This window comes from Mauremys reevesii, linkage group 20, assembly GCF_016161935.1.
Source record: "Mauremys reevesii isolate NIE-2019 linkage group 20, ASM1616193v1, whole genome shotgun sequence".
Lineage (NCBI taxonomy): Eukaryota > Metazoa > Chordata > Testudines > Geoemydidae > Mauremys > Mauremys reevesii.
In genome coordinates this window covers 12,442,637-12,466,983 of record NC_052642.1, presented here as the reverse complement: position 1 = coordinate 12,466,983, position 24,347 = coordinate 12,442,637, and the positions used below count along the sequence as shown (strand labels likewise).

Genomic DNA, 24,347 nt, shown 5'->3' with positions numbered 1-24,347 from the left:
AAAGAATTCTCTGGTCAGACACTCCCCGGGTTATGCAAACCCAATTTACACAAATCCAAACTTATGGAAAAAGTTCCATACGTTCCGTAAGGTAGGTGTGTGTGTGTAATTGTCGGGTATACTTTCCCGACTTACACAAAATTCGACTTACGCAAGGCGTTCTGGAACAGAACGCTTGTGTAAGTTGGGGAGCGTCTGTAGTAATTCAGAGCCCTCCCCCTGGAGTGTCCCATCACTGGCCATTGGAGATATTTGCTAATAACGGTTGGAAATCAGCTACATGCCCTTGTAGGCAGTCTCATTGTACCATCCCCTCCATAAACTTTTCAAGCTCAGTCTTGAAGCCAGTTAGTTTTTTCCCCCCTATTACTCCCCTTGGAAGGCTGTTCCAGAACTTCACTGCTCTTCGGGTTAGAAACCTTCATCTAATTTCAAGCCTAAATTTATTAATAGCCAGTTTATATCCATCTGTGTATGTGCTTATGAGGCCTCCATCACCATGGTACCAGAGCACCTCACAAGTATTTTAAATGAACACCATGTCTCTCTTCTTACCAGCCTGGAAATAAATCTGGGCCCTAATTCACAGGGCAAATTTCTATTGTCAGTGAAATTCAGAGTAACTCCACCTATTTAGGTTAAGTCACTCTGGATTTATATACAGGGTTGCTAACTCTCATGATATGTGGTGTGTTTCTTAAAGCCCCAGCTCCTGGAGTCATATGAATGCATGAGGACCTCAGTTTTTCTATTGTAAAAGTTAACTTCTAGCTCTCACAGTTGCGGAAAAATGCTTGATGACCCAAAAGCACCTGCAGGGTTAAAAAAAACCCCAGAAGATGTATAAAAATAATCTAAATTATTATTTGACAGTTCTGGTGTATGAGTGGAGGGGTGGGGGAAGGGATTTGAGTAATGATTTCTGAATGCTTGGGGTGGGGCAACCCTGAGTAACTGAGATTAGACTATGGCTCGAATGCTGTACAAGTTGTATTGGGCAATATTTGTTATCCTATTTAGACTGTGAGCTTGTCAGGGAGTCAGACAGGGACCTCATCGTGCCTTCTTACTGGTCTGTAAAGTGCCTAGCAATTGGACTCAGTGTAGGTAAAAGACTATAATCCCCCGGCCCCATGTGGCACAGCAAATTGGATCACATCCACTTTCTTTCACTGTCTCAGGCACACAGAGGGCCTGGCAAGCCCATAAGCAAGATGGCTGCAGGTGCCTCCAAGCTGGAAGTCATGTGAGTGTTCCCTGCAGTCAGCTGGACCCTGGCTCAGCTGACTGCCTCTTGCAGAGCTGCCCAGCAGACAGCAGCATGTCTGTGTGCTGTGCTCTGTGCCTACTGCTGCTGTGCTGCCAGGCTCTGGCCCTGGGCAGAGGGATGCTCTACCCCAGGGAGTCTGCCTCCAGGGAGCTGAAGGAGCTGAATGGCATCTGGAGCTTCAGGGCTGACTTCTCCCCTCAGCGGGACAAGGGGTTTGTGCAGCAGTGGTACCGGAAGCCCCTGAGACAGGTATGGAGGGGGGCACTGCTGGGGCAGTAGTGGCAAAGAGGGTATCTGCCACTGGCCTTGGGCACTGAGGAGGGACATCAGGCAGCCTGTGAGTGGAGAGTCTCCACTGGGTCCTTGATGCAGGTGCGTTAAGTGCCTTTGTCACCAGGGCTTGGGGCCCGAACCAGAACCCAGGCCCGGCTTTGGATCCAGTAGCATGTGCCCATCTCTATAATGGGGCAGATGGGCGAGAACGTCACATCCTGGCACCAGGATTTGAGCCCCTTAAAGTCAGTCCTCCCCAGAGATAAAACAGAGCTGTGAGATTCAGATCAGGGGCTATCCCATCTCTGATGAAAAGCAGGAAACGAGCATCATAAATATCAGAATGAGACAAGAAGGAAAAAGGGCCCCTTTCCTCCAGTTGCTCTGTGTTATATCGGTTTCCATCCTGACCCTCACTTGCTGTTTCCTGAAACACAGGCCGGGGTGTGAATACTGTATTAGGGAAAAAAAAAAAAAAAGGATCTTTCTGTGGTACAACTTAACGGTTCTTTTCCTGTTATCTGGGCACGTGATTTTTAGCTTCCCCTTTTCTATTTAACTTGAGGCAAATCAATTGCTGTTTACTTCCTGCATTGCATGAATAATGCTTAGCATTTGAGTAGCGCTTTTCATCTTCAAGATGCTTTCCAAATACTAATCAATAAAACTGAGCAGCCTTTTACTGTTTCTCCATTTCATTCACAAGGGCCTGAAGCAGGAAGCTTGGAAAAAGTGTGTGAATGTTTGACTGAACTGTAGACAACATGATTATAGCAATCCTAGTGCTTTAGAAATGAATACCATTCTCTAAAGAGTAGTTATGCATGCTCAATGTTGGAAAATTCAGGAAATATTGAATGATTCTAACAAATAGCCAATACAAAACAAATCATGGAGTAAATGTTGAATCTTTTCCAAATGAAAAAATGTGTACAGTAAATATAGAATTTACTTCAGAAGAATTATGACTACAAGAAGGCAAAGTGGTGTTATGTTTTGTTTTTGTTTTTTTAAAAGGGAATAACCACTGGAGTGCGAGCTGCTGAAATTATGGGTCACTTAGAGAAATAAATAATATATCTCAGAGAGGCGAGAGAGAGAACTGTAGGGAGTACCATATTTTGTAATATAATTTGAGAACATGTAATAGTGAAATAATTATACCATCTCTAGGGTTTCCTTATGTCATTCATTGAGGGAAAATAGCAAAGCATTGGGTATACTTTCTAAAAGGCATGCAATTATTTTTTGAATATTTAGGGGTGTGCGTTAATATTTATAGGATGGCACTCAATCAGGATTGAATAGGTTGTAATCACTGAATAGTTATACTCCTTTACGGTGTGCGATGTCGCCGAGATCCTCTTGCTTAAAAACCCACTGAATTTGCCACTTTTTGTAGCTGTAGAAAAACTACCTGGTGCTCAGAAAACAAACGTCCAGATCATCATCTGGTGCAAACTCAGTGTCCGTGAGGCTACACCAGTTTCCACCTGTTGAAGATCTGGCCCCAAACAGCCTAAATTCTTGGCAGCCCTACTACTACTGCTCGCTATGATCAGTGACTTTAAGGGACTGTGCCTAATTGTCTGAAGTTATTGTGAGAAAGGATAGTCCCGTGGTTAGGGTGCTAGTCCAAGCCTCAGGGGATGTGGATTCAATTCCCTGTTCCACTACAGATTTCCTGGGTGTCCTTGGGCAGGGCACTTAGGGCCACATTTTCAAAAGTATTTAGGTGCCTAAAGATACAGCCAGTGGGATTTTCAAAAGCACCCAAACTAGATTTGGTGCCTAACTCCCATGGAAATTAACCAGCTTAAGTGCTTTTGAAAATCAACCTAAGCAGCCCTTTGCATCTTGAGGCACCCAAAAACCTTTGAAAATCTGGCCCTTAGTCTCTCTGGGCTTCCCATCTGTCAAATAAAGATAATAATAATTCCCTCCCTTTTAGGATTATTGTGAGGATAAATACCATGGGAATGGACGCCACAGGAGTAGCTGAGAGATTTATGTGATGGCGGGTGTGCAAAGGTCCCTGTTAGGGCTTGGGGCTCCATTTTATAGAAATAGTACAAACTAATTGTACAATTGGCCGCTTCCACGCCCTGCGCTGTGGCCGCTGTGTGTAAGGAGTTTGTGAAAGTAGCTGAGGGGACTGGGATTGATGGAGCAGAAACGGGCACTCTTCACAAAGCGTGCAGGTCAGTGTTTGAAATTCATGCACGTGATTGCTCGTCATCAGTGACCAGGGGAAACTTGAGCACAACAGCCAGATATATATTGGCTGTAAAAGTTCCTTGTAGATCCCGCTCTGCCTGTGATAATGAAAGGTTTACTGTCCCTCAGCACTCCCTGCTGGCTAATTGGTGTAACTGCATCAGCAGTAAATCCTGAACAGTTCGTTCAATGCGACATGAACTAACCCAGTTTGCCTTTTGCAATGAGGCTGGGGCATGAGGTCAGCCTGATGCAATATGATTTTAGGTGGAAATTGTGCAGAATCTGGTAGGTTCAATCTAAATGGGGGGCGGGGGAGAGAAAGGAATTTCCCTTTGCATTTTGGAGGAGTCCATTCCAGCCCAAAGAGCCAGGTAAAGTCAAGGGTGAGAAACCCCTGGTGGATTTACAGCAGTTGACTGACATCAGAATCTGGCCCACAATGGATGTGCCAGTGCAACTTTTCGCCCTGCGACCCACAAGCCTATTTTTAAACTGCTATCAAACTTCACCCTTATTTTTAGTCCCAAGTGAACCATTTCACCCTCTGCCTCCTTTGATCCTCTCAGAGTGGGCCTGTGATTGACATGCCGGTCCCCGCCAGCTTCAACGAGCTCACTCAGGATCCCAGCCTGCGGCGGTTCACCGGCTGGGTTTGGTATGAGAAAGAGGTGCTGCTTCCCAGGAGCTGGCTTCTGAACGCCCTCAACACCCGCGTGGTGCTTCGGGTTGGCAGTGCCCATTACTACTCCATAGTTGTAAGTACGGTGGCCCGGGGAGCAATGCGCCAGGCATTCCGCCCTGCTCAGAGGCTCTCGAAATACCCGCAGTAAACGCAGCCCTAGGGGACCCCCATATCCTGTATTATAGAAGAACGTGGCTGCTGTGTGTGTTCTGACAACACGCTGCGGGCATGTCTACACTGGAACAATTTTTATAGTGGGGGTGCTGAGAGCTATTGAACTAAACAGTAAACCCTGTTTATAATGGAAACCACTACAAGCCAGGGGGCAGGGCAGCACCCCAGCACTCCAAGCTCCAGCACCTATGGTCTACACCAGGGTGGGCAAACTTTTTGGCCTGAGGGCCACATCTGGGTATGGAAATTGTATTCCAGGCCATGAATGCTCATGAAATTGGGGTTTGAGCGCAGGAGGTGAGGGCTCTGGCTGGGGGTGCAGACTCTGGGGTGGGGCAGGGGGTTGGCGCGCACGGGGGTGGCTCAGGGGTGCAGGCTCCAGGCGGCGCTTCCCTCAGCAGCTCCCAGAAGCAGTGGCATGTCCCTTCTCCAGCTCCTACACGGAGGCATGGCCAGGCGGCTCTGCTATGTGCTGCTCCATTCACAGACACCGCCCCTGCAGCTCCCATTGGCCATGATTCATGGCCAATGGGAGCTGTGGAGGCAGCGCTTGGGGTGGGGGCATCATGTGGAGCGGAGCCCCCTGGCTGCCCCTACACATAGGAGCCGGAGAGGGAACATGCCGCTGCTTCCGGAAGCCACGCGTTGCAGGTTCCGACCCTGCTCCCCGGCTGGAGCACTGGAGCGGGGCAAGCCCCAGACCCTGCTCCCCAGCGGGAGCTCAAGGGCTGGATTAAAATGGCTGGCAGGCTGGATGCGGCCCACGGGCGTAGTTTTCCCACCTCTGGTCTACATTAAAACACTGCACCGCCGATGTAGCTGCACCACCATAGCACTTAAGTGAAGACGCTCCTACGGCGAGGGGAGAGAGCTCTCCCATTGGTGTACTTAATCCACCTCCCCGAGAGCTGGTAGCTGGGTTGATGGGAGAACCTCTCCCATCGACAGCCCTGTCTACATGGGGGCGTTAAGTTTGGCATAACTACGTCGCTCAGGGAAATCTCCCCACCCCTGAGCAGCGGACGGAGTTATACCGACATAGGTCCATAGTCTAGACCTGGCCCACTACTAAGTCAGCACTCTACAGCTTTTCCCTTCGCGAGTCCAGCTGCAGCTTCCGTGCTGTCTGCAAATAAGAAGTGGAGCCAAGCCACAGATCTGGAGTCCAAAGTGCAGAGGGCTCAGGACAAGGACCTGGTGGTGCTTTTCCAGCTCTAGCTTCACTGGTTCTCTGAGCTAGTAGCTGAAGTGTTGCCCTATTGCGGGGCTGAAGGACACCAGATACTGATGCACCCGAAGCACCCATGAAGGTGCTGTTGGCTCTATTTGACTCCACTGGGAATTAGTGCCTAGAAGAACTGCAGGGCTGGGCCTTTGGAAGGAGAGCTCTGACCCAGGCGTTAGCATTCAGGGAGGTCATGTTCTCCCCCAGCAGCCCTGTGATATCTAATGCTGCCACTCCACCCTTTATTTCTTCTTTTGCAGTGGGTCAATGGAGTGAACGTTACTGAGCATGAAGGGGGCCACCTCCCCTTTGAAGCAGACATAAGCAGGATTGTTCAGGGCAGCCCCGGAGCTCTGTGTCGCATCACCATTGCGCTCAACAATACGCTGACACCTCAGACCCTGCCTCCCGGCTCCATTCAGTTCATGAGAGATGAGTCTAAGTGAGTTCACTGGATTGCTACCAGGGCAGTGGTGGAAATGACACACCAGAGTTATCCTCATTAATCCTCACGGCATAGGAACTCATTCAGCACCTCCAAGTAATTTGTGAACCATTCGGCCATGTTAATCCCTGTAGTATTAATAGCAAATGTGTTGGAACATAAGAACGGCCATACTGGGTCAGACCAGCTCCCCTGGCAAGGAGTTCCACAGGTTGACTGTGCATTGTGTGAAGAAATACTTCCTTTTGTTTGTTTTAAACCTGCTGCCTATTCATTTCATTGGGTGACCCCCAGTTCGTGTGTTATGTGAAGAGGGAAATAACACTTCCTCATTCACTTTCCCCAAACCATTCAAGATTTTATAGACCTAGATCATATCCCCCCTTAGTTATCTCTTCTCTAAAACGAATAGTCCCGGTCTTTTTTAATCTCGCTTCCTATGGAAGCTGTTCCACACCCCTAAGCATTTTTGTTGCCCTTCTCTGTACTTTTATCTATTATAATAGATCTTTTTTGAGATGAAGTGACAAAAACTGCCTGCAGTCCTCAAGGTGTGGGTGTACTGGGGATTTATATAGAGGCAATGCGATATTTTCTATCTTCTTATCTATCCCTTTCCTAATGGTTCCTTTAGCTTTTTTTGACTGCCGCTGCCCATTGAGCAGAGGTTTTCAAAGATTTATCCACAGTGACTCCTTTCTTGAGTGGTTACAGCTAATTTAGACCCCATCATTTTATATGTATAATTGGGATTATGTTTTCCAATGTGCATTGCTTTGCATTGATCAACATTGAATTTCATCTGCCATTTTGTTGCCCAGTCACCCAGTTTTATGAGATCCCTTTGTAACTCTTCGCAGTCAGTTTTGGATTTAACTATCTTGAATAATTATTCCTGTCTTTTAACCAGTTACTGATCTGTGAGGGGACCTTCCCTCTTATCCCATGCCTGCCAACCTTGCTTAAGAGCCTTTGGTGAGGGACTTTGCCAAAGGCTTTCTGAAAATCCAAGTACACTATATTCACTAAAAGCAGCCTAGAGTCCTGTGACACCTTGTAGACTAACAGACGTATTGGAGCATGAGCTTTCGTGGGTGAATACCCACTTCGTCGGATGCATTCACCCACAAAAGCTCATGCTCCAATACGTCTGTTAGTCTATAAGGTTCCACAGGATTCTGCTGCTTTTACAGATCCAGACTAACACGGTTACCCCTCTGATACGATATTCACTGGATCCCACTTGTCCAAGTGTTTGTTGAAAGGAACAATGTGATCTATTGCAGGAGTATTTTAATAGTATGTCGCTAACATCTGTACTTTGCTTTTTAATTCTTGTGCAATGGAACGTAACCCTTTCCCCTCCCTCACAGGTACCCTAGGGGTTATTTTGTTCAGAACACAAGGTTTGATTTCTTTAACTACGCTGGAATTCACCGGCCGGTCGTGTTGTATACAACCCCTTCTGTCTACATAGATGACATCACTGTGACTACAGCCTGGGCAGGGAATATTGGTAGGTATCAGGGCAATGATGGCAACTATTTTCCTATCCACCAGGGGAAGTGAAAGGAGGCAATGGGAAAGCTTCCTGCTGGGGAATTTTTGGATAGGTTGAACTGATCGTGTAGTAGGTTTAGTGTGGGAAGCCACGTGCGCTCATTTGATCACAGAAATTGTAAAAATCTCCTTCAGGGGTTTAAAAAAAAGAAAAAAGGCACTTGACTGACAATATACTCCGGTGGTTCTCAACCAGGGGGTACGTCACCTCATCTAGATATTTGCCTAGTTCAGTTTTTCTCCACCTGGGGATCGTAATTCCAACGAGGGTCATGGGACAGGTTTTGGGGGGTTGCAAGTGCAGAGCTGACATTAGGGGGTGGCAACCAGGCAATTGCCCCGGGCTCCAGACCACAGGGGCCCCCACAAAGCTAAGTTACATTCTTCAGCCCTGGGTGGCAAGGCTTGGGCTCCAGGCAGTGAGGCTCAGGCTTCGGGTACACTGGAATGCAAGTACAATATTTATATTCCGATCAATTTATTGTATAATTCTGTGGTAGAAATGAGGAAATCAGCCGTTTTCCAGTAATAGCGCGCTGTGACACTTCTGCATTTATAGTGTCTGGTTTTTGTGCAAGTAGTTTTTAAGAGAGGTGGAACTTGGGGGTACGCAAGACAAATCAGATTCCGGAAAGGGGTACAGAAGTCCGGAAAGGTTGAGAACCACTGAGCTAGTCTAGTGAAAGGATCCATGAGGTGGAATTTTGTATAAGGGCCAATCCTGCTTTGACTGGCATAAGGACCAGTGTCAATGGAGATGATTTCATGAGCTCCACAGAAGTGTTCTGGACCTCAACACACACACTCTTCTGTGTACACATCTTAGGTACTGACATGGCCCCCGTTTCTCTCAGACCTGAGCACTGACAGTCTTTAATGCATTTCCCCTCCCAACGGCCTGTGGGCCGGACTATTATCCCTGTTTCACAGGTGGGGAACTGAGGCCTAGACAAGGTCTCTCAGGTAATCTGTGGCAGAGCAGGGAGTTGAATGCCAGTCTCCAGAATCTAAGACCAGTGCCCTAAATGCTAGATCGACCAGCCTCTTCCTCCTTTCAGTGGAGCTCAGCTGTCTGTATCCTGTACTAATGCGTCGCCTTACGAGCCCCCAGCTGGCTCCCACTGGGGCCAGTGGCCAAACTCTCCGTGGTTTTAAATGGTTCAGGTTCAAGGTACAAACATGCCTGACAAAGGCCTAGTTGTTCTTCCCCTTCTGGACACTTACCAGGCAGGTGCATTTGGGTTCCCCCCACGCTGTTAAACTTCCTGAGTCCCAGCAGCGCTTGGGCACTGCCTCTGGTTTTCTAGGCACATTACTGGGTGCAGAACCTGTGTCTCCCACCCCCCTCTGAGAACTGAGACCCCACAGTCCAACTGCCTAAGTCCTGAGAGTAGGCAGGCTGCCCCATGCCCTTTCCCAGAGCACCAGCCCTGGGGGTGCACTGGTTCACCATTTACCATTTCAGGGACAGTTGAACCACCTACCCCAGGCTTTGCAAAAGGAAATTCTAAACCACTCACTCTTACTTGGGACAGCACAAAGGATATAAAGATTCAGACAAAGTATTAAACACGCGCATTTCCCTACCTCCGTTTCCTCACCACTCTGGAGCATTCTTTGGGCTTCGGTCAGAGTGCTCCGGGGGTATTGTGGATCCTTCCTTTCTTATAACTTCTCCTCCAAATCATGGAACTTCTGTCTGCTCACTGCAGCGAGTACCCTCCTTTATGCAGGCATACTCCCCTTTCCTCTTTTAGCCCCCCGTGGCCAATAAGAGCCTTTCTTTTATAACCTTCAGTTCCTTTGCCATGTGACCCTCTGATCAGCCTTGTCAGGTGATCAATGTCCCCCACCAGGTGAGCCATTGCTTAGTTACCAGCTCACCTGTGCAGACTGGTGCTTCTGTAGCCAATTCTGTCTCCCAGGGTGCTTCCCTGGGAATAGAGGACCATCAAGTTTTAAAAACTCTCCACTGTTAACCCTGTGTCACAACTCCTGGGAAATTCAGTTCAACATGGAGGTAAAAAGATAACTGAGATGACAACCAGATTGCAATTTGCAATCTGGCAAAGATAATCCCCAATATCAAAACAAAACTCATGAGCTGTATATAGACAGATTCGCCAGATTGTCCCAGCACTTCTCATTCATAGATCTCAAAGCATTTGATAAAAGAGGATCATTATCCCTTTTTCACAGATGGGAAAACCAAGGCACAGAGTGGTAAAGCAATTTGCAGAGTTGGTAACCAGGTCTCCTGGTTCCCAGTCCAGTGTGCTGTCCACTGGACCCTGTTGCTAGGCCCATTACAATTCCTTTTACAGCCTTAATTGTTTCAGCTGCATCTCCGCGGCTTGCCTTTTCAGTTGTTCCTCTGATTATGCGTCATTGAGGATGACTATCTGAATGATTGCAATTGTTTTAAAGCCATGTCAGATGGCCACAATCTTGCAGGTACACAAAGAATATAAAAGGCCAGTGAAAGTGGCTCATATCCCTTAGAGAGAGAGGTAACCTGTAAAAGCAGATCAGAGTCTAGGGAAATGAAGGGATTTTTGCTTGCCTGGACCATTTCATCTCACATGTAAGGAGGCCTCTCTGTTTAGTGCTGTCACTTGTAATACATTGAATTAGTTTCCCTTGCAGCATTAAAATGAGGGCAGCTGCTCACAAACATGCTTTTCCCCCATAGCTTGCCTGGTGCAGGTGCAGATACTAGGCCCAGGTGGGTGCTGTGAAGGGTAATTATTTCCCCCACCCCGTTTCTGACAGCAGCAGGTCCTTGCGACAGGAAATGCAAATCTGGCTTAGATTTTCCACCCCCTGGTCAATTACCTTCCAGGTTTCCTTTTCTGATACTCTGACCCTATGGCCCTCTTCTCTTTACACTCTGCACTGTGTCCCCCGCAGTTCCTGCTGGGTAAATGTCAGGCTTCTCCTCTGCTACACCCTAGCCCTGCATCGCTGCATGTCAAATCCTCTGACATGCATCCGTGGCTTCACCTACCCGTCTCTCTTTGTCTCAGTCGCCTGCTCCTGCCTCCCTTCCTTCTCTCGCTTCACTGGCTGTGCTTGGAACAACCTCTCCAGGCAGCCCCCACACTATCTGACAGCTCCCGGTTCCATCAAGTCCCCGGATGGTGAATCCCATTCCCCCTCCCACTCCATGTTGGGTGTGTTCTGTGACTGTCCCTTTAGATTGTGAGCTCATTTGGCAGGGACGTGGTAGGTAGCTCAGTGCAAACGTACAGAGCTGGACTGAGAACAATCGAGTCAGGAAGGCAACTCTGACGAGCGTATATGTGTGTGTATTTAGCAGTGTGTTAACAACCAGTCCTGGAGACTGAAGTCCTCTCTCCACAGGAGGTCAGCAGGGGCAGAGGCATTACCAGCTCCGCCAGGCTGTGTGCCTGAGCTTTGGTCTAGAATTCTTCAGGGTGAGACCCTACAGAGTCCATTCACGGCTTGGCCTCTCTGCTGAGCATGCCAGCAATGGGGCCGGTAGCAGCTATTTTGGTTGATGTCGACACCAGTCCAATGGGAACTGGCCTGAGACCCGCCAGACTCATTTCACACGGGCAGGGTGCCTGTGAGCCGGCTAAATTCCAGTCTTGGGCTTGGTCACTAGGAAGATGAGCACTGTGGTACCAAGCCATAGCTGGGTGTCGGCTCATACACGGTACCTTCTGTCATCCACTGATCCCTTGGACTGGATTTGAAGCAGCAAAACTTTTATATCTTGGTACCAAGCTCATGAGCCAAACTGTCCCCACAAACCGTTTACAATATAGAATTTGGGTGAGGAAGCGATTCTTCAACTCGACTAATGCAGGGTATTGCTCTCAAGGAAGCACCGCTTTAAGGCGTTCAGACAGGGAAGAAACAATCTGTGCAACTCCAATTAATATGTATCAATAACTGGAAGCCCAGCAGATAGCCCGTCAGTGATGGAATTATTGGGACAGCACCCAGCCCTGCTAACCGTGGTGATGTAGAACCCGTATCACAGTGGGGTCACCGGGAAGCATGGCTGATGGGAGAAGGGTCTCCAACCTGCTCCATGCTCTCTTTTGGGCTAGGTGTGGTGCGATACGAGGTTTTGGGGATGGGCAACACCCGCTACTCCTTGTCGCTGAATTTACGTGAAAAAGAGGGGAAAGTGGTGGCTACGGGAGAAGGACCGATCGGGGAGTTGAAAGTAGTGGAGCCAAAGCTGTGGTGGCCTTATCTGATGCACGAAAACCCCGGATACCTTTATTACTTAGAGGTAACATGCACATATGTGTTTCATTTTGCGTGTCTCTCGTTTCATTCCCCTCCTAGGATTACAGAAATCCACGGGCATCATGAAGCCTGCCTGCCTTAATCCTCCTAACCTAAGAATCCTGCCTACATGCTTTCACTTCTTGCCATAATCAAATCAAGTTTTGCTACCTTCTTGGCTTACTGAGCTGAAAGCCAAGCCACTGGGAAAGAGAGGGCTGGCTGTACGGGGAGGGAACGCGAGGCCTTTGGCTTCAGAATCCTACCCCGGTGCTTGTAATCCTCACTGCTGTCTGGTCCCAGGGCCCAGTCCATCCCTCCCTGACGTCAAGGGGAGTCTTTCCGTGGACTTTAGCAAGGTCTGGATCAAGGACAGAGAGGGAGACGGCCCAGGGAGTGAGAGAGGAGATAAATGATCCACCTGGAGCAAACTGCTAACCCGCTGGACACATTTAACAACTGCAGGGAGCCCTTCCCCCCTTAGTACAATACAGGCATTCGCTGTAAAATGGATGGGGAGCGTGCGGCTGGGATGGGCTGCCTTTGCGGGGTCACGGAGAGGGAAGCGTTAGCTGGGAGGGAGGTAGAACTGAGCGTATTCTCCTCAGTGCGGTCAGGGTTGAACGCGGAGGCTGGTTTCTGTTGGGGATCCAGGTGAAGCTGTCGGCGCAGGTGGGCGGTGAGCGGTCGGAAGACGTGTACACGCTCCCCGTCGGGATCCGCACCGTGCATGTCACCAGCCGGCAGTTCCTCATCAACGGAGAGCCCTTCTACTTCCATGGAGTCAACAAACACGAAGATGCCGATGTAAGAGCACAGAGCGGGGTGAGGCGTGGGAGGTCGCTCTCTGCGACTCCATCGGAATCAGCTCCAGAAACACCACTTCTGGGCCCACCCCCAGAAGGGGTCCGTTGCCTACCATCCCCTCCCCCAGATGCACATACGCAGTTGTCAGTAACATTGTGAAGTTTATACAGAGACATCTACGGGGCGCCAGGCCATTTAGACCCCTAGCGGCCCCAACTGAGATCCAGGCCCCGTTGTGCTAGACACTGTGCAAATGCCTATTGAGAGATGTTCTTTGTCCTAAAGAGCTTACAAGCCCAAACTGACAAGCCCAACAAAGGGCGGTAAGTAGTATTATCCCCATTTTACAGGTGGGCAACTGAGGCACACACTTTAGTTTGAGGATACACAGCTGCGAAACCCGCTGCCCCTGCCCAACACCTCAGCTGGTACCGTGGAAACAGCAACCCCTGTTTCCAGTGACTAATGATTTTTCCAGCCTTGGTGAGCCTTCCGCCCCTCTCCCCTCCAAAGCTCTTCTGCATAAATATTAAGTTTTCAGCTCTGTGGGAGTCTTTTAAAACTCGCAAAGACAGACAAATATTGTAGCATTTGAAGCAGAAAGGCTCCCATGCTGCCCACTCAGGACGGAACCAAGGAAAGCCTGATTGTGTCCCTCTGCCCTGTGAAAGTGAGTGGAGAGCAGATGGCGCCCAGCGGGCTCAGGCTGAGAGAGGGAAATGTAGTAACGTGTTTAGCCTGAAGCCAGGGCTCCCCGGGTGTAACACACAGCAGTGCTGTCAAGCTTAGGGAAGCGACTGAAGCGCTTTGAGATGGTGCAAGGGATGGTGCAAGGGCGATGCAAAGTATTACCGAGTTCTTATTCATCACGGATTGTCCTGCCTGCTTCCCCCCCAGATCCGTGGCAAAGGACTGGACTGGGCCCTGATCGTGAAGGACTTCAACTTGCTGCAGTGGCTCGGGGCCAATTCCTTCCGCACTAGCCACTACCCCTACGCAGAGGAGATCATGGACCTGTGCGACGCGTATGGCATCGTGGTTATTGACGAGTGTCCGGGCGTGGGGATGAGAGATCCGTAAGCGATTGTTTGAAAGCTCACTCCACCCTTTGTATGTCTCCCTGCTCAAAAACGATTCTTTACGGCGCCCCAGCTGGGGTGGGTACTGAGCACAGCCCCTGCCCGGGAAAATGGCTTTTCAGGTGTGCTGAGCGTCCGCAGCTCCTATTGACCTCAGCTTAATGTGCGGGGACTCTACATCGCTTAGCCTATGACAAGTTCGGGCCTGGCTACGCTGGCTGGTGTGACGGAGCAGGCTAGAGCTGTGCAGTTTCTCAACATTGTTAACATACTGTTCAGTCTTGCAACATAGATGGGCCCAACCTGCATTCCTATACTATGCTGCAGCCTTGGGTTGGAGCAGGGCAGAAGCACACTTGTATCCCAGCTACAGCGCAAGGGTGAGCAGCGCCTTATCCCCATCAGGGAGGGAAGCAGAGGGAATCAAGCTGTGACTGGAGCTACCAACATGGTGGGTTTTAGTAGAAAGAGAACCTAGTTCATCTGAGCCTCGTTGGCCTTGTTTGTTTTTCCAAACCCCAAATCGGGGGTAGCTTGGTCCTGGAGCGCATTTAAACCAGACCACCAATGCTTGGGGGGTGAGGGGAGGTTTGGCTCAAAGGCTCTTGTCTGGGTTCCTCTTTACTTCAGCCATGCAAGCTGCGCTGGGTGATGGTGAAATCTCACCAGGGCTGTAGAAGTCTCTGAAAGGCTGCCTGGAAGTATGTAAGCTGGAAGTTGAAAGAGGACGAGGCGGTGATTTGGCTCCCGAGAAGAGGGAGCAGGTTCCACGTTCAAGGGGTGCGTGAAGTAAAACATATTTTGCTAGACTATCTAAGAGGCCAGCTGCTGTTCTGCAAAGAGTTCTCCCCATCCAGAGATACAGGGCCAGCGTCATTTCTGGTCTGGTCCGATTTACATCAGGGATTAATTTTGGTCCCTGTGCTCCAAGACCATTGGTGACATTGCTAGTATCAATAATGGATTTAAGGTGAGTTTTATTTAGCATTTTAGTGACCTGCTCTTGCTTCCTTTTGTCTTTGAGGGAGAACTTTGGGAACAAGTCACTGGCCCACCATCTCGTGGTGATGGAAGAGCTGATCCGCAGGGATAAGAACCGGCCATCGGTTGTGATGTGGTCTGTAGCCAACGAGCCAGCCTCGGAGCTATTGCCGGCAGCTTACTACTTTAAGTAAGTGTGTGTTCTTGTGCGTGGCTGTTGAGACTCAGGTTGATGGATGTGCCTCATCATTTTTCAGGTCAGAAAAAGGAGTTGCATGGGGAAGTCTGGCAGGTGTTCAGGGATCCCTTCATCTATTTTAGAGTTTCTTTGTATACATGTTCTATGTACTTACTACATATTTCCCCAAGGCACCTACTGTTTTGCATATTGTTTAATGCCCCGTCTCTGAGCTAAACTCTGAAGAGCCATCAGGAGATCTCTTGGAATGAGATATTCCTTCAAGACTAAGTTTCAGGTAAGGCAGAATGGGTCAAGGATTTGGTCATTCCTAACTACAGAAAAACCAGGATCCAAATTCTCTGCTGACGTAACTCTATGGACTTAGTGGAGTGAGGCCAGCATAGAGCTTGGGCCTGCATACTGAAGAAGCTGTGATCAGAGCAGTACCACTCATTTGGCAGGCCACAGCACCTTATCTTGAAGGCTGCAGAGACGCTGGCCCCCTCCCCCTTTCTCTCTCACGCTTTTTAAGTTATGCTTATGATGTCTTATGGGGACGGAGACCTCTCCAGTGATTTGCGCAATGGGTGTGTTTCACCCAGGCAAAATAGTCTCCTTGCTCTGTGAGCTCTTAATGTCTATTATTCTTAGCTAGAATTACACACACTTTGCGGGGGATAACCACCATCCAAGACCCGCGCTATTTCACTTTCAAAACACCTGCCTATTAAACTAAACACCAGCTCCAAAGGTTGGGCACGTGGGGGAGTTGGCTGATTTTTGTGGGTCTGTTTCTCCTTTTTGGTGATGGACACTTGTGTTTTACTGTTTGTAAACAGGACAGTGATAGCTCACACTAAAGCCATTGATCCTACCCGGCCCGTAACCTTTGTGTCAAATGCTAATTACGCTCATGATCATGGTGTAAGTTTCATTTCTTTTCTCCTTTGTTTGCTTAATAAAACTGGGCAAGGGGTAGATTTTAGGAATGTTAAATAACCCTCTTCTTCCCCCCCTCCCCATTGAAGAGAACGTTTGAGTTGCATGGAGAAGCAAAGCTCACAGCACCTGATTCTGCAGCCATTACTCAGGCAAAACTGAGTCCAGTAGAATGACTAGAATGGTCCCTTCTCTCTAATGGTGTGCAGGGCCAGTCCCACTGTGTAACTGTCTAACCCCATTGCGGATGTTCTGTTGTTTCACTCCTTATTGTACCTGTTAGCCCTTGAGCCTCCCACTTGCAATAGGCTGTTTGTTAAAGCAGAGAATAAAACCTCTTCAAATGGGAACAGGCCCCAACTATAGTATAGTAAAGAATGTTTTGTCTCCACTCATTGTAAATTTCTCTGGTTGTTCTTGGGCAGATGCCTATTGGCTTTCCATAGTCTATCCACCCCCCAAGCCTGGCTTGAGCCTCTAGTCTAAGGGTACGTCTACCCAGCAAAAAAAGACCCATGGCAGGTCAACTGGGCTTGCACTGCGGAGCTAAAACGTAGCAGTTTAGCCAGTCGAGTTTGGAGCTCTGAAACCCAACTCATTAGGAGGGTCTCAAAGATCGGGCTCCAGCCCAAATGTCTGCACTGCTACTTTTAGCTCCGTAGCGCGAGTCTGAGTCAGCTGCCATGGACCCTGAGACTCGCTGCTGCAGGGGGCTTTTGGGGTGGAGACATACCCGAAGTTCTGAAACAGGGCTTGGACACTGGCCCGGGAAAGCCTTTGCCGGCTTAGTCCTGCTATAGAGGCCCTACATGCAGAATTGAGGGCCTTGCTTTAAGGGCTCATGTCTGAAAACTGGTCTCCCTATAGCATTTCCTTGGAAATCAAAGACAACATAAAAGGCTTTGTGATGTTTTCAGCGTACCAGGTCTTTGCAACAAGTCTGTTTTTAGACAATGAGTTTGCCCGGCTACATATGATACATGTACACAAACGACTTTCACAAGAACCTGCGAGAAATCCCATTTCATTTTCCTTTCCAAGTAAGCTAGCCTTTCCTCTCTAAACTGGGCTGGCCTGGAGCTAGCATGTGTGGCCTTTTGGAAAGCTTGGACTTTTCTTCCATTGGCGCAGGATCAAAACCACTGGGGTTTGTTTCCATTTTAAACATAGCAAAGAGGGCACTGCTGTTGATTACCCCAGTGTCCCATCTATTGCTAGTTGCATGCACCCCATCATGCTCCAGTGGAACATGCTTTTTCCGACAGCTCAGGGAGACACAAAGCGATTCAAAGAACTTACACGCTGTAAATTCTGATTTCAGAACTTTATTACAAAACATGTTAAGAGAACATTGGATAAGTTACATATAACATCACTTTATCTTCAATGGGCTGGTGCCCTTTGTCATACTGTCCAGGTGGTAGAAATGGCATATAACTCGCAGAATGCTTCGTCCTAAATTACACCACTGATGCATGAACTTAGTCACTACTTAACGTAATTGACCACTAAGTTGATCATCGTGTTATTTAATAAGTTAAAAAGGATGTTTAAATGCACAACCAGATCCAAGACATATCTTGGAATTTCCAAAAAGACTAACAAACCTAGGGATGAAACAGTTAATCTTGTTTAACTGGCTACGTTGCCTACCTAAATCTGTAAGAAAATGCCAAAATTAACATAGGTTGATGGGGGAAAACTGACTTGTTGAGTTTCCTCCTGTTTTTTCTGGGAATAGGGTGGGTGGCGGGCAGTCTCATTTTTGTGTTAAAATGCTGTGGGCCAAATTGATCCTAAGTGTAACAACTGAGGTCAGTGGAACTACAGCAGAGAGGGATGTAGCCATCCGCAGTAGGTTACTTTGGGGTTTGTTACAAATATTACTCTACATTATTTCTCTAGGCTCCATACGTGGACGTAATTTGCGTAAATAGCTACTTCTCCTGGTACCATGACGCCGGCCATCTGGAGGTTATTCAGCTGCAACTTAATACACAGTTTGAGAACTGGTATGGAGCCTACCAAAAGCCAATTATCCAGAGCGAATATGGAGCAGATACTATTGCTGGGCTTCACAATGTGAGTTTCCTAACTGTGCCACTTTGGGAAACACAGTGCTGGTCAAGGAGGGAGGGTCAGTCACAACCAACCAACCCATGAAATTTACTGACCCCTTAATTCTGAGACATGCTAGATACAATGTGAAATATACTCCTCAGCTGCCGTGCGCATTATACTGGACTCTACTGTTGAAACACTGGGCCCCATTGAAGTCAGTGAGTTTTGCCCTTGATTTCACTGGGGCTAAGATGGCACCTGAGGAGATGAGTTCTTTAAGTAAAAGCACTGGCGTATGCTGCAAGCCACTAATTCACTTCCATAATCTCTGAATCACTGGCCTCCTATAATTTTTTTTTTTTTTTTTTGCCTCTCTGAAAACCTGTCAAACTTTTAACATTCTGATTGTGGTCCTTGGTCCTTTTTTTCCTTATTTAAAATACTGCTTAAGAGACTGGTTTACAAAGTGTAAATCATTAACTGGCTCTTATGCGATGTTGCAGTTTTCCTTTTAAGCTGAATCATTGCCAGTTAGGCTACAGTTAACTCACTGATTTACACTTTTGTGATCAAACCACCAGAAGATACATCTTGGAATATTCTCTCTGTGCTTTGGCAGTTGTGGAGAATATTCATCAGACAGGAAGGTACAATGCTGAGGAGAAAAGTCAGTTCATTATGGGGCAATGAGATTGTGTAGCTTCAGAGAAACCATTTAGATGTAGCACTTTAAAAGCCGTTGCCAGGAAGTACATTCAGAAGTTGATCAATCAAAAAAAAAAAAAGTTACTAGTTTCCTCCCTACGAATCAAAAAGAAGCTGCCCACATAGGTAGAAGAAGAATTCAACGCTATCTAAACTTCCCCTGCCAGTTTCAATTAGATACCCTTCTTCGGTACTTCTAACCTCTGCTAAATAGCCACCACATTCCAGAGATATGGCTATAATTCAGTGGTGGAGGAAGCGAATGAATAATTGTACAACTCTTTTCATATGTAAAAAGTCAATTGAAGGCCTTTGCTGACACCTGCTATGTACTATCTTTGAGTCTTTTCTCCCTTCTTTGGTTACAGGACCCACCTCTTATGTTCAGCGAGGAATACCAAAAGGCTGTGCTAAAGGAATACCATTCAGTATTTGACAAAAAGAGAAAGGAGTATGTCATTGGGGAGCTCATCTGGAACTTTGCTGATTTTATGACAGATCAAGGTAGGCTGAGATTCCATTCTATATTTAAGCTGCAATGTAAGGATAAGTATTTTCTCCCCTGACATCATGGCTTTCATGTTACAGAACTGAGGGTACAAGATTTAAGTACAAGCATGTGTTCTAGAAAACCTAGTTAGTATATGTGGCACTGAAGATTGTTAAATGCAGCAAAACCTTTATTTAAAAGTTCCCTTGTCACTTTCCGCCACATAAACAGCTTTTTTAGGGGGGAGAATGAAGCCTGTGCTATAGTATTAGGCTACTGGCTCAACCATCTGTCCCAAAAGCTTCCTTTAACTTCATTTTCTCTGCCAACTCTGGACAAAGTGCTCTCTCCAGGGAATTGTGAAGACATGAGCACCATAAGCTGATCAATGGCAGCCTAGTCATATCTTGTTATAAAAATAGTACCATTGTTCAGTGTACACTGAACAAACTGCTCAAGTCTTGAGGCATCTGGGGAGAGTCAGAGCTACACTACAAAACAGAACTCTCCCTCCCCCAACTCATACACAAACACTGCGGCTAAAGCTGTACTCTAGCCAGACTGTGGGTGCAGAAGGAGATCACTGACTTTTACACAGTTTGCTGTGTTCTTAAAATGCAAACAGTCGGGCATTTCTGCTTACTGTAATAATCAAGATAAGTCTGTCCTTTTGGCAGCTGTGGTGTTCAAAGCTCCCTTATGTGGCATGTAGAAGACTTCATGCTTTTCACAAAGAATTTCAGAAACATCCTCTGTAGCCAACTCCCACAGCTTGTTCCCTTTATTTCGCCAGTGTTAGCACTGTTAGACGTTAGTTGATTTAGGACTGAGAGCACAACCTTGTCACAAAGTTGTATGTTGAATGGGATAATCTCTCTACTCTTCCATTACCGCTACTCATTGAAATGTAGCTAGAATTTAGGCCAGTTGGCTCTGATGCTTTAAACTAGGGCAAAGTTCATTAAAATGACTTAGTAAGAAATGGAAATATTCTATTTTTGCTGTTTCTCTAGAAATGGGTTGTGTTCCAAACATGCTAACTCTTGCATTAAGGCAGGGGAAAAAGTGACATTTTTCCACAATCAAGTCAAGTATCTGGCTAGGACCTGATTGCAAAGCAGCATTTCCTATGCTGAAGGGTCTCTCTCCTGTGGTTGAGCTGTGTTTACCAAGTGTCCCACACACTAAGGGAAGGGCTGTAGGAGCACCTGCATCACCGGTTTGTGGAGACGGTATGCTACAACAGAATGCAAGTGACATCTGTAGAGGGACCCACCACTACTCTTTCTACCCTCTCCTCTTCCTCATCCTCCAAAATGCTCAGCCTCAACTATCCTTTTTTACTTTCTAAATTCTGCTCAAAGTTGCTGTAGGTATTTCACACGTAACTCCCATCATTACCGCTGCACCGACACTGGCAAACCGCATTAATCATGCTGCAGGCAGCTTCTCCAGTTGTAGCCACAGAGGCTATGCACAGGAGGGCTAGATGCCAGGATGGTAAAAGTGGTTGGTCGTTTATGCTACTGTCTCCACCACTGGTGAATGACCAGTCTTGTATGTTCCTAGGGCAAAGCTTAAGCCAGAGTACAGAGAATCTGTTGGAGTGACAATTGAGACTGAGGGCTTGTCTACATTACGGCTGGATCGATGGGCAGTGATCGATCCAGCGGGAGCATGGTGGGTGGGTTCATTTATCACGTCTAGTCTAGACGCGATACATCGACCGCCAAGTGCTCTCCCGTCGACTCCGGTACTCCACCAGGGCGAGAGGCGTAGGCGGAGTCAATAGGAGAGCATCAGCTGTCGACTTACCACAACCAAGACACCACAGTAAGTAGATCTAAGTACATCGACTTCAGCTACGTTATTCACGGAGCTGAAGTTGCATAACTTAGATCAGTTTCCCCCCCAGGCCTGAGAGATGGTCAGCAGAGGCAGCGTGAGCAGTGTATTTAGTGGAATACCCCCCGTAGGAATCTGTTCCACAGGTGCTAGCTTCAGTGTCTTAAGTAAAGAGCATGTGCGATACAAGGCTCTAAAAAGACCAGACAGACATGGGCATAAAAAAAAGTAGGAGCAGTGGGGGAAAAGATACTGATTCAAAAAGAATAGTGGAAAGAAAATTAGACAAAGTTTGCAATGACAAATCAATGCAGCTTTGGGCTCCATACACATCATGCAGCATGGAGGAACTGGAGGCCACTTGGAGATGATGTGTCGTTTGGACTGGTTTGATTAAAAACTGAACAAATGATTAGTAAGTTGGAGAAAAGGGCATGAACAGCAGTAAAGGAAAGGAATGCAGGGTAATACAAAGGGTGAATAAAGAAGAAAATCTAATTGAGTATCAAAGTAAAGTTCTTCAGTGAGATTTAACTGCGGAAATAGAGCAGAAATAGAACCCCCAGCTATTTAAGATGAGACTGGTCATAGACTATTAAGCACTAGCTTAATTAAATTTGATTTAATTAAAGCGATACAGCCCATTCACGGGCACACTTAAAGCCATCTGACAGCTGTGAACCTATGTAAGTGTGTAGTGGTTTAAGCTAAATCAGTTGTAATGATGCTAGTGTAACAATAATCATCTTCCATATGTAGGAAGATGGTGACTTAAGTTTCTTCTGTATAACTTGGTTATGAAAAGTTGCTACTGACATTATTTCCCTTTGGCTGAGGAGTTAGTCATGTCACGTTGATTACCGTAGGGAAAGAAAGAGGTGTCTTACTCTGTACACAGATGCTTTATTTTGTGATTCTTCTGTAAAAAAAAAACTGCTTTATTTTATGACTTTTTATATCTACAGCAACCAGTCGTGTTTTAGGGAACAAGAAGGGGATTTTTACCCGTCAACGACAACCAAAGGCAGCTGCATTTGTTCTAAGAGACAGATACTGGAAGCTTGCAAATGAATCAAGTTGTCTCCGTCCAACACTCACATATTACAATTTATGAGTGGGTATTAAGCTCAGATGTTTTCGTTAAATAATATTTTACTTAATGTTTACATTTTACTGAAATCTAATATTACAGAATTAGTGCAGTTTAAGTGTTTGAAATAGTACTAAAATAAAAATATTTCCATACCACGGGTTCTATTTAATACACAACACTGGGCAAACTGAAATATATCAATAGAAAATTAGTAATCAATAGGCTGCATGGTTGCAGGTGGTAAAGTGGATACCTAACACTCTTAATAACTAAAGTATTTGAGAGAGGTAGATTGGGAGACATGCATTAGCTCTCCCGATTTCTAACATTGTAGTGTTTTCATACCCTATCCCTGAAAATGGGTTTCTGGCTAGCTATGTTCTGAAGGAACCACCATTTCCCCTCTATCCTCTGGTGTCTCAAAAGGTGTACTGTAATTGATTAGGATTGCTCTACTCTAAGTGTACGCAGCTAATTCTAGTTAGTATGACATCTATACAACATTAGGTCGTTTCAGTGTACCACAGTAGCTTCTACCCTACCACTCCAGTCAGTCATAAATAGATATACCTCTGTATAGCAGCTCCAGTTCTTTTAAGTATGAACTTCTCTACTAGGACTACAAGGATGAGATGCAGCCCTGACTTTCAGCTTGGAGGAGCTTAATTCACATTTGGAGGTCAAACCATAGTACTATTCTCAGTAGATAGGTTAACTTTGTCCAAGTCTGACCTGAGCACTCACTTAACACTGGGTTGAAATATAGATACTGCAGCACCCTCAATGTTTTTGGGGTACACAGATTTGTTGAAGTTAGACATGCAGATTCATCTGTCTTATAACAAATTCAGGGTACCGGCCTTACCTTACTGGCTGCAATCCAGTCTCAGTGAAGCTAGTATAGTGGAGGTAGTTATAAAAACTTCTTACACAAAGACGAAGTTTAGCCCTACAGCAGCATCACCTTTGCCAGATCCATGTTGCTGAACCGTGGTTGCTTACTAGATTTTGGACAGTAACTGATGTGCATTAAACTGCCTGGGTGTCCTCATTTCTGCACACCATCACCTGACAAGAATGATTCAGCACACCATCACTTATAGTTTTCCTTTATGCAATGTCTCCTTCTCGTGGCCTGACCCAAGTGACTTAAATTTCTGCCCATATATAAAGAAAAGGAAATAGCTGCCACTATTTATTGGATGGCAGCATAGTGTTCTTTACTCTTGAAGCAACACATGAGAAGCCAAAGGCAATTCTAACTGCCACATGCAGCAGTAAAAAAAGGAGGTACACCCACTACAGAACTCAGAACAATTTTCTTTTAGTTTCCAAAAGAAAACCCAGACTATGAGTATGTCACATTTACATTGCATACTTAAATTTTACAGATTTCCTAATTAACTAAAACTCAGAATATAAAAAAGTGTATCCATGTTAAAAAGCAGTCACTCAAATGTTATCCAGTACCTTACTGAATACCATATTAATCCAATTACCAGTGTTTGAAAGTCATTAAAAAACTTCTTAATTTCTAAACTTTAATTTTCTTTCCCCATTTCAACACTGACAGAATGACATACCAACAACTGCCACATCAAGATACAGAGACAGATTTGACATGGTTAATGCATTACAAACTAGGACTCAGATCCCTACAATATGCACAGGACTTGCAATTTCAGTAGGAAAAACTACACTTTTGTTCACTCCAACAAGACAGATGGTAAGGGTTCAACATCCATTTGTATGGTAAGCACACATATCAAGGAGAGTCATTTCCTGCTTAAGTTCTCCACAGCTCATTGCAAATTTAAACAAAAAACAGGAACACATACTGCAGATTTAGAATACTGAGACATTGTCAGAGTGGAGCTAAAGGAGATCTTCAGGCCTAACAAAAGTAGAAAGTGATTAAAGTAACATACTTAGGAACATGTCTGCATGTTGCTTGAAGAACTGTAAACAGTAAATCCTCAAGTCAATGGTGCTCAACCTTTACGTTCCCATGTGCACACAACATTCAGCAATACATGAAGCTACAGGAATTTTCT

General features: G+C 46.4%; 1 protein-coding gene and 1 long non-coding RNA gene across 2 annotated transcripts in view; one reads left to right on the top strand and one right to left on the bottom strand.

Moving 5' to 3' along the window:
* The window catches only part of LOC120387375, a 28,799-nt gene extending 19,095 nt beyond the window's left edge, over positions 1-9,704 (bottom strand). The window contains exon 1 of the long non-coding RNA XR_005590140.1: positions 9,437-9,704. This is a non-coding gene — a long non-coding RNA (uncharacterized LOC120387375). The remainder of the gene's footprint in view (positions 1-9,436) is intronic.
* GUSB (glucuronidase beta) lies at positions 1,277-23,955 on the top strand. Its single transcript, XM_039508050.1, has 13 exons — positions 1,277-1,519; positions 4,330-4,518; positions 6,105-6,286; positions 7,663-7,805; positions 11,929-12,116; positions 12,767-12,919; positions 13,817-13,995; positions 15,023-15,169; positions 16,000-16,084; positions 18,005-18,181; positions 19,234-19,369; positions 22,166-22,314; positions 23,867-23,955. The coding sequence occupies exons 1-12, from the start codon at positions 1,322-1,324 to the stop codon at positions 22,312-22,314; spliced, it is 1,926 nt and encodes a 641-aa protein (XP_039363984.1). The 5' UTR covers positions 1,277-1,321; the 3' UTR covers positions 23,867-23,955.
* The last annotated feature ends 392 nt before the right edge of the window (positions 23,956-24,347 follow it).

Bases quoted from the DNA above. Each gene is read 5' to 3' on its own strand.
- GUSB (XM_039508050.1), top strand. From the start codon at position 1,322: ATGTCTGTGTGCTGTGCTCTGTGCCTACTGCTGCTGTGCTGCCAGGCT. The intron at 4,519-6,104 runs GTAAGTACGGTG...CTTCTTTTGCAG, and splicing joins CCCATTACTACTCCATAGTT to TGGGTCAATGGAGTGAACGT. The intron at 19,370-22,165 runs GTAGGCTGAGAT...TTATATCTACAG, and splicing joins TGATTTTATGACAGATCAAG to CAACCAGTCGTGTTTTAGGG.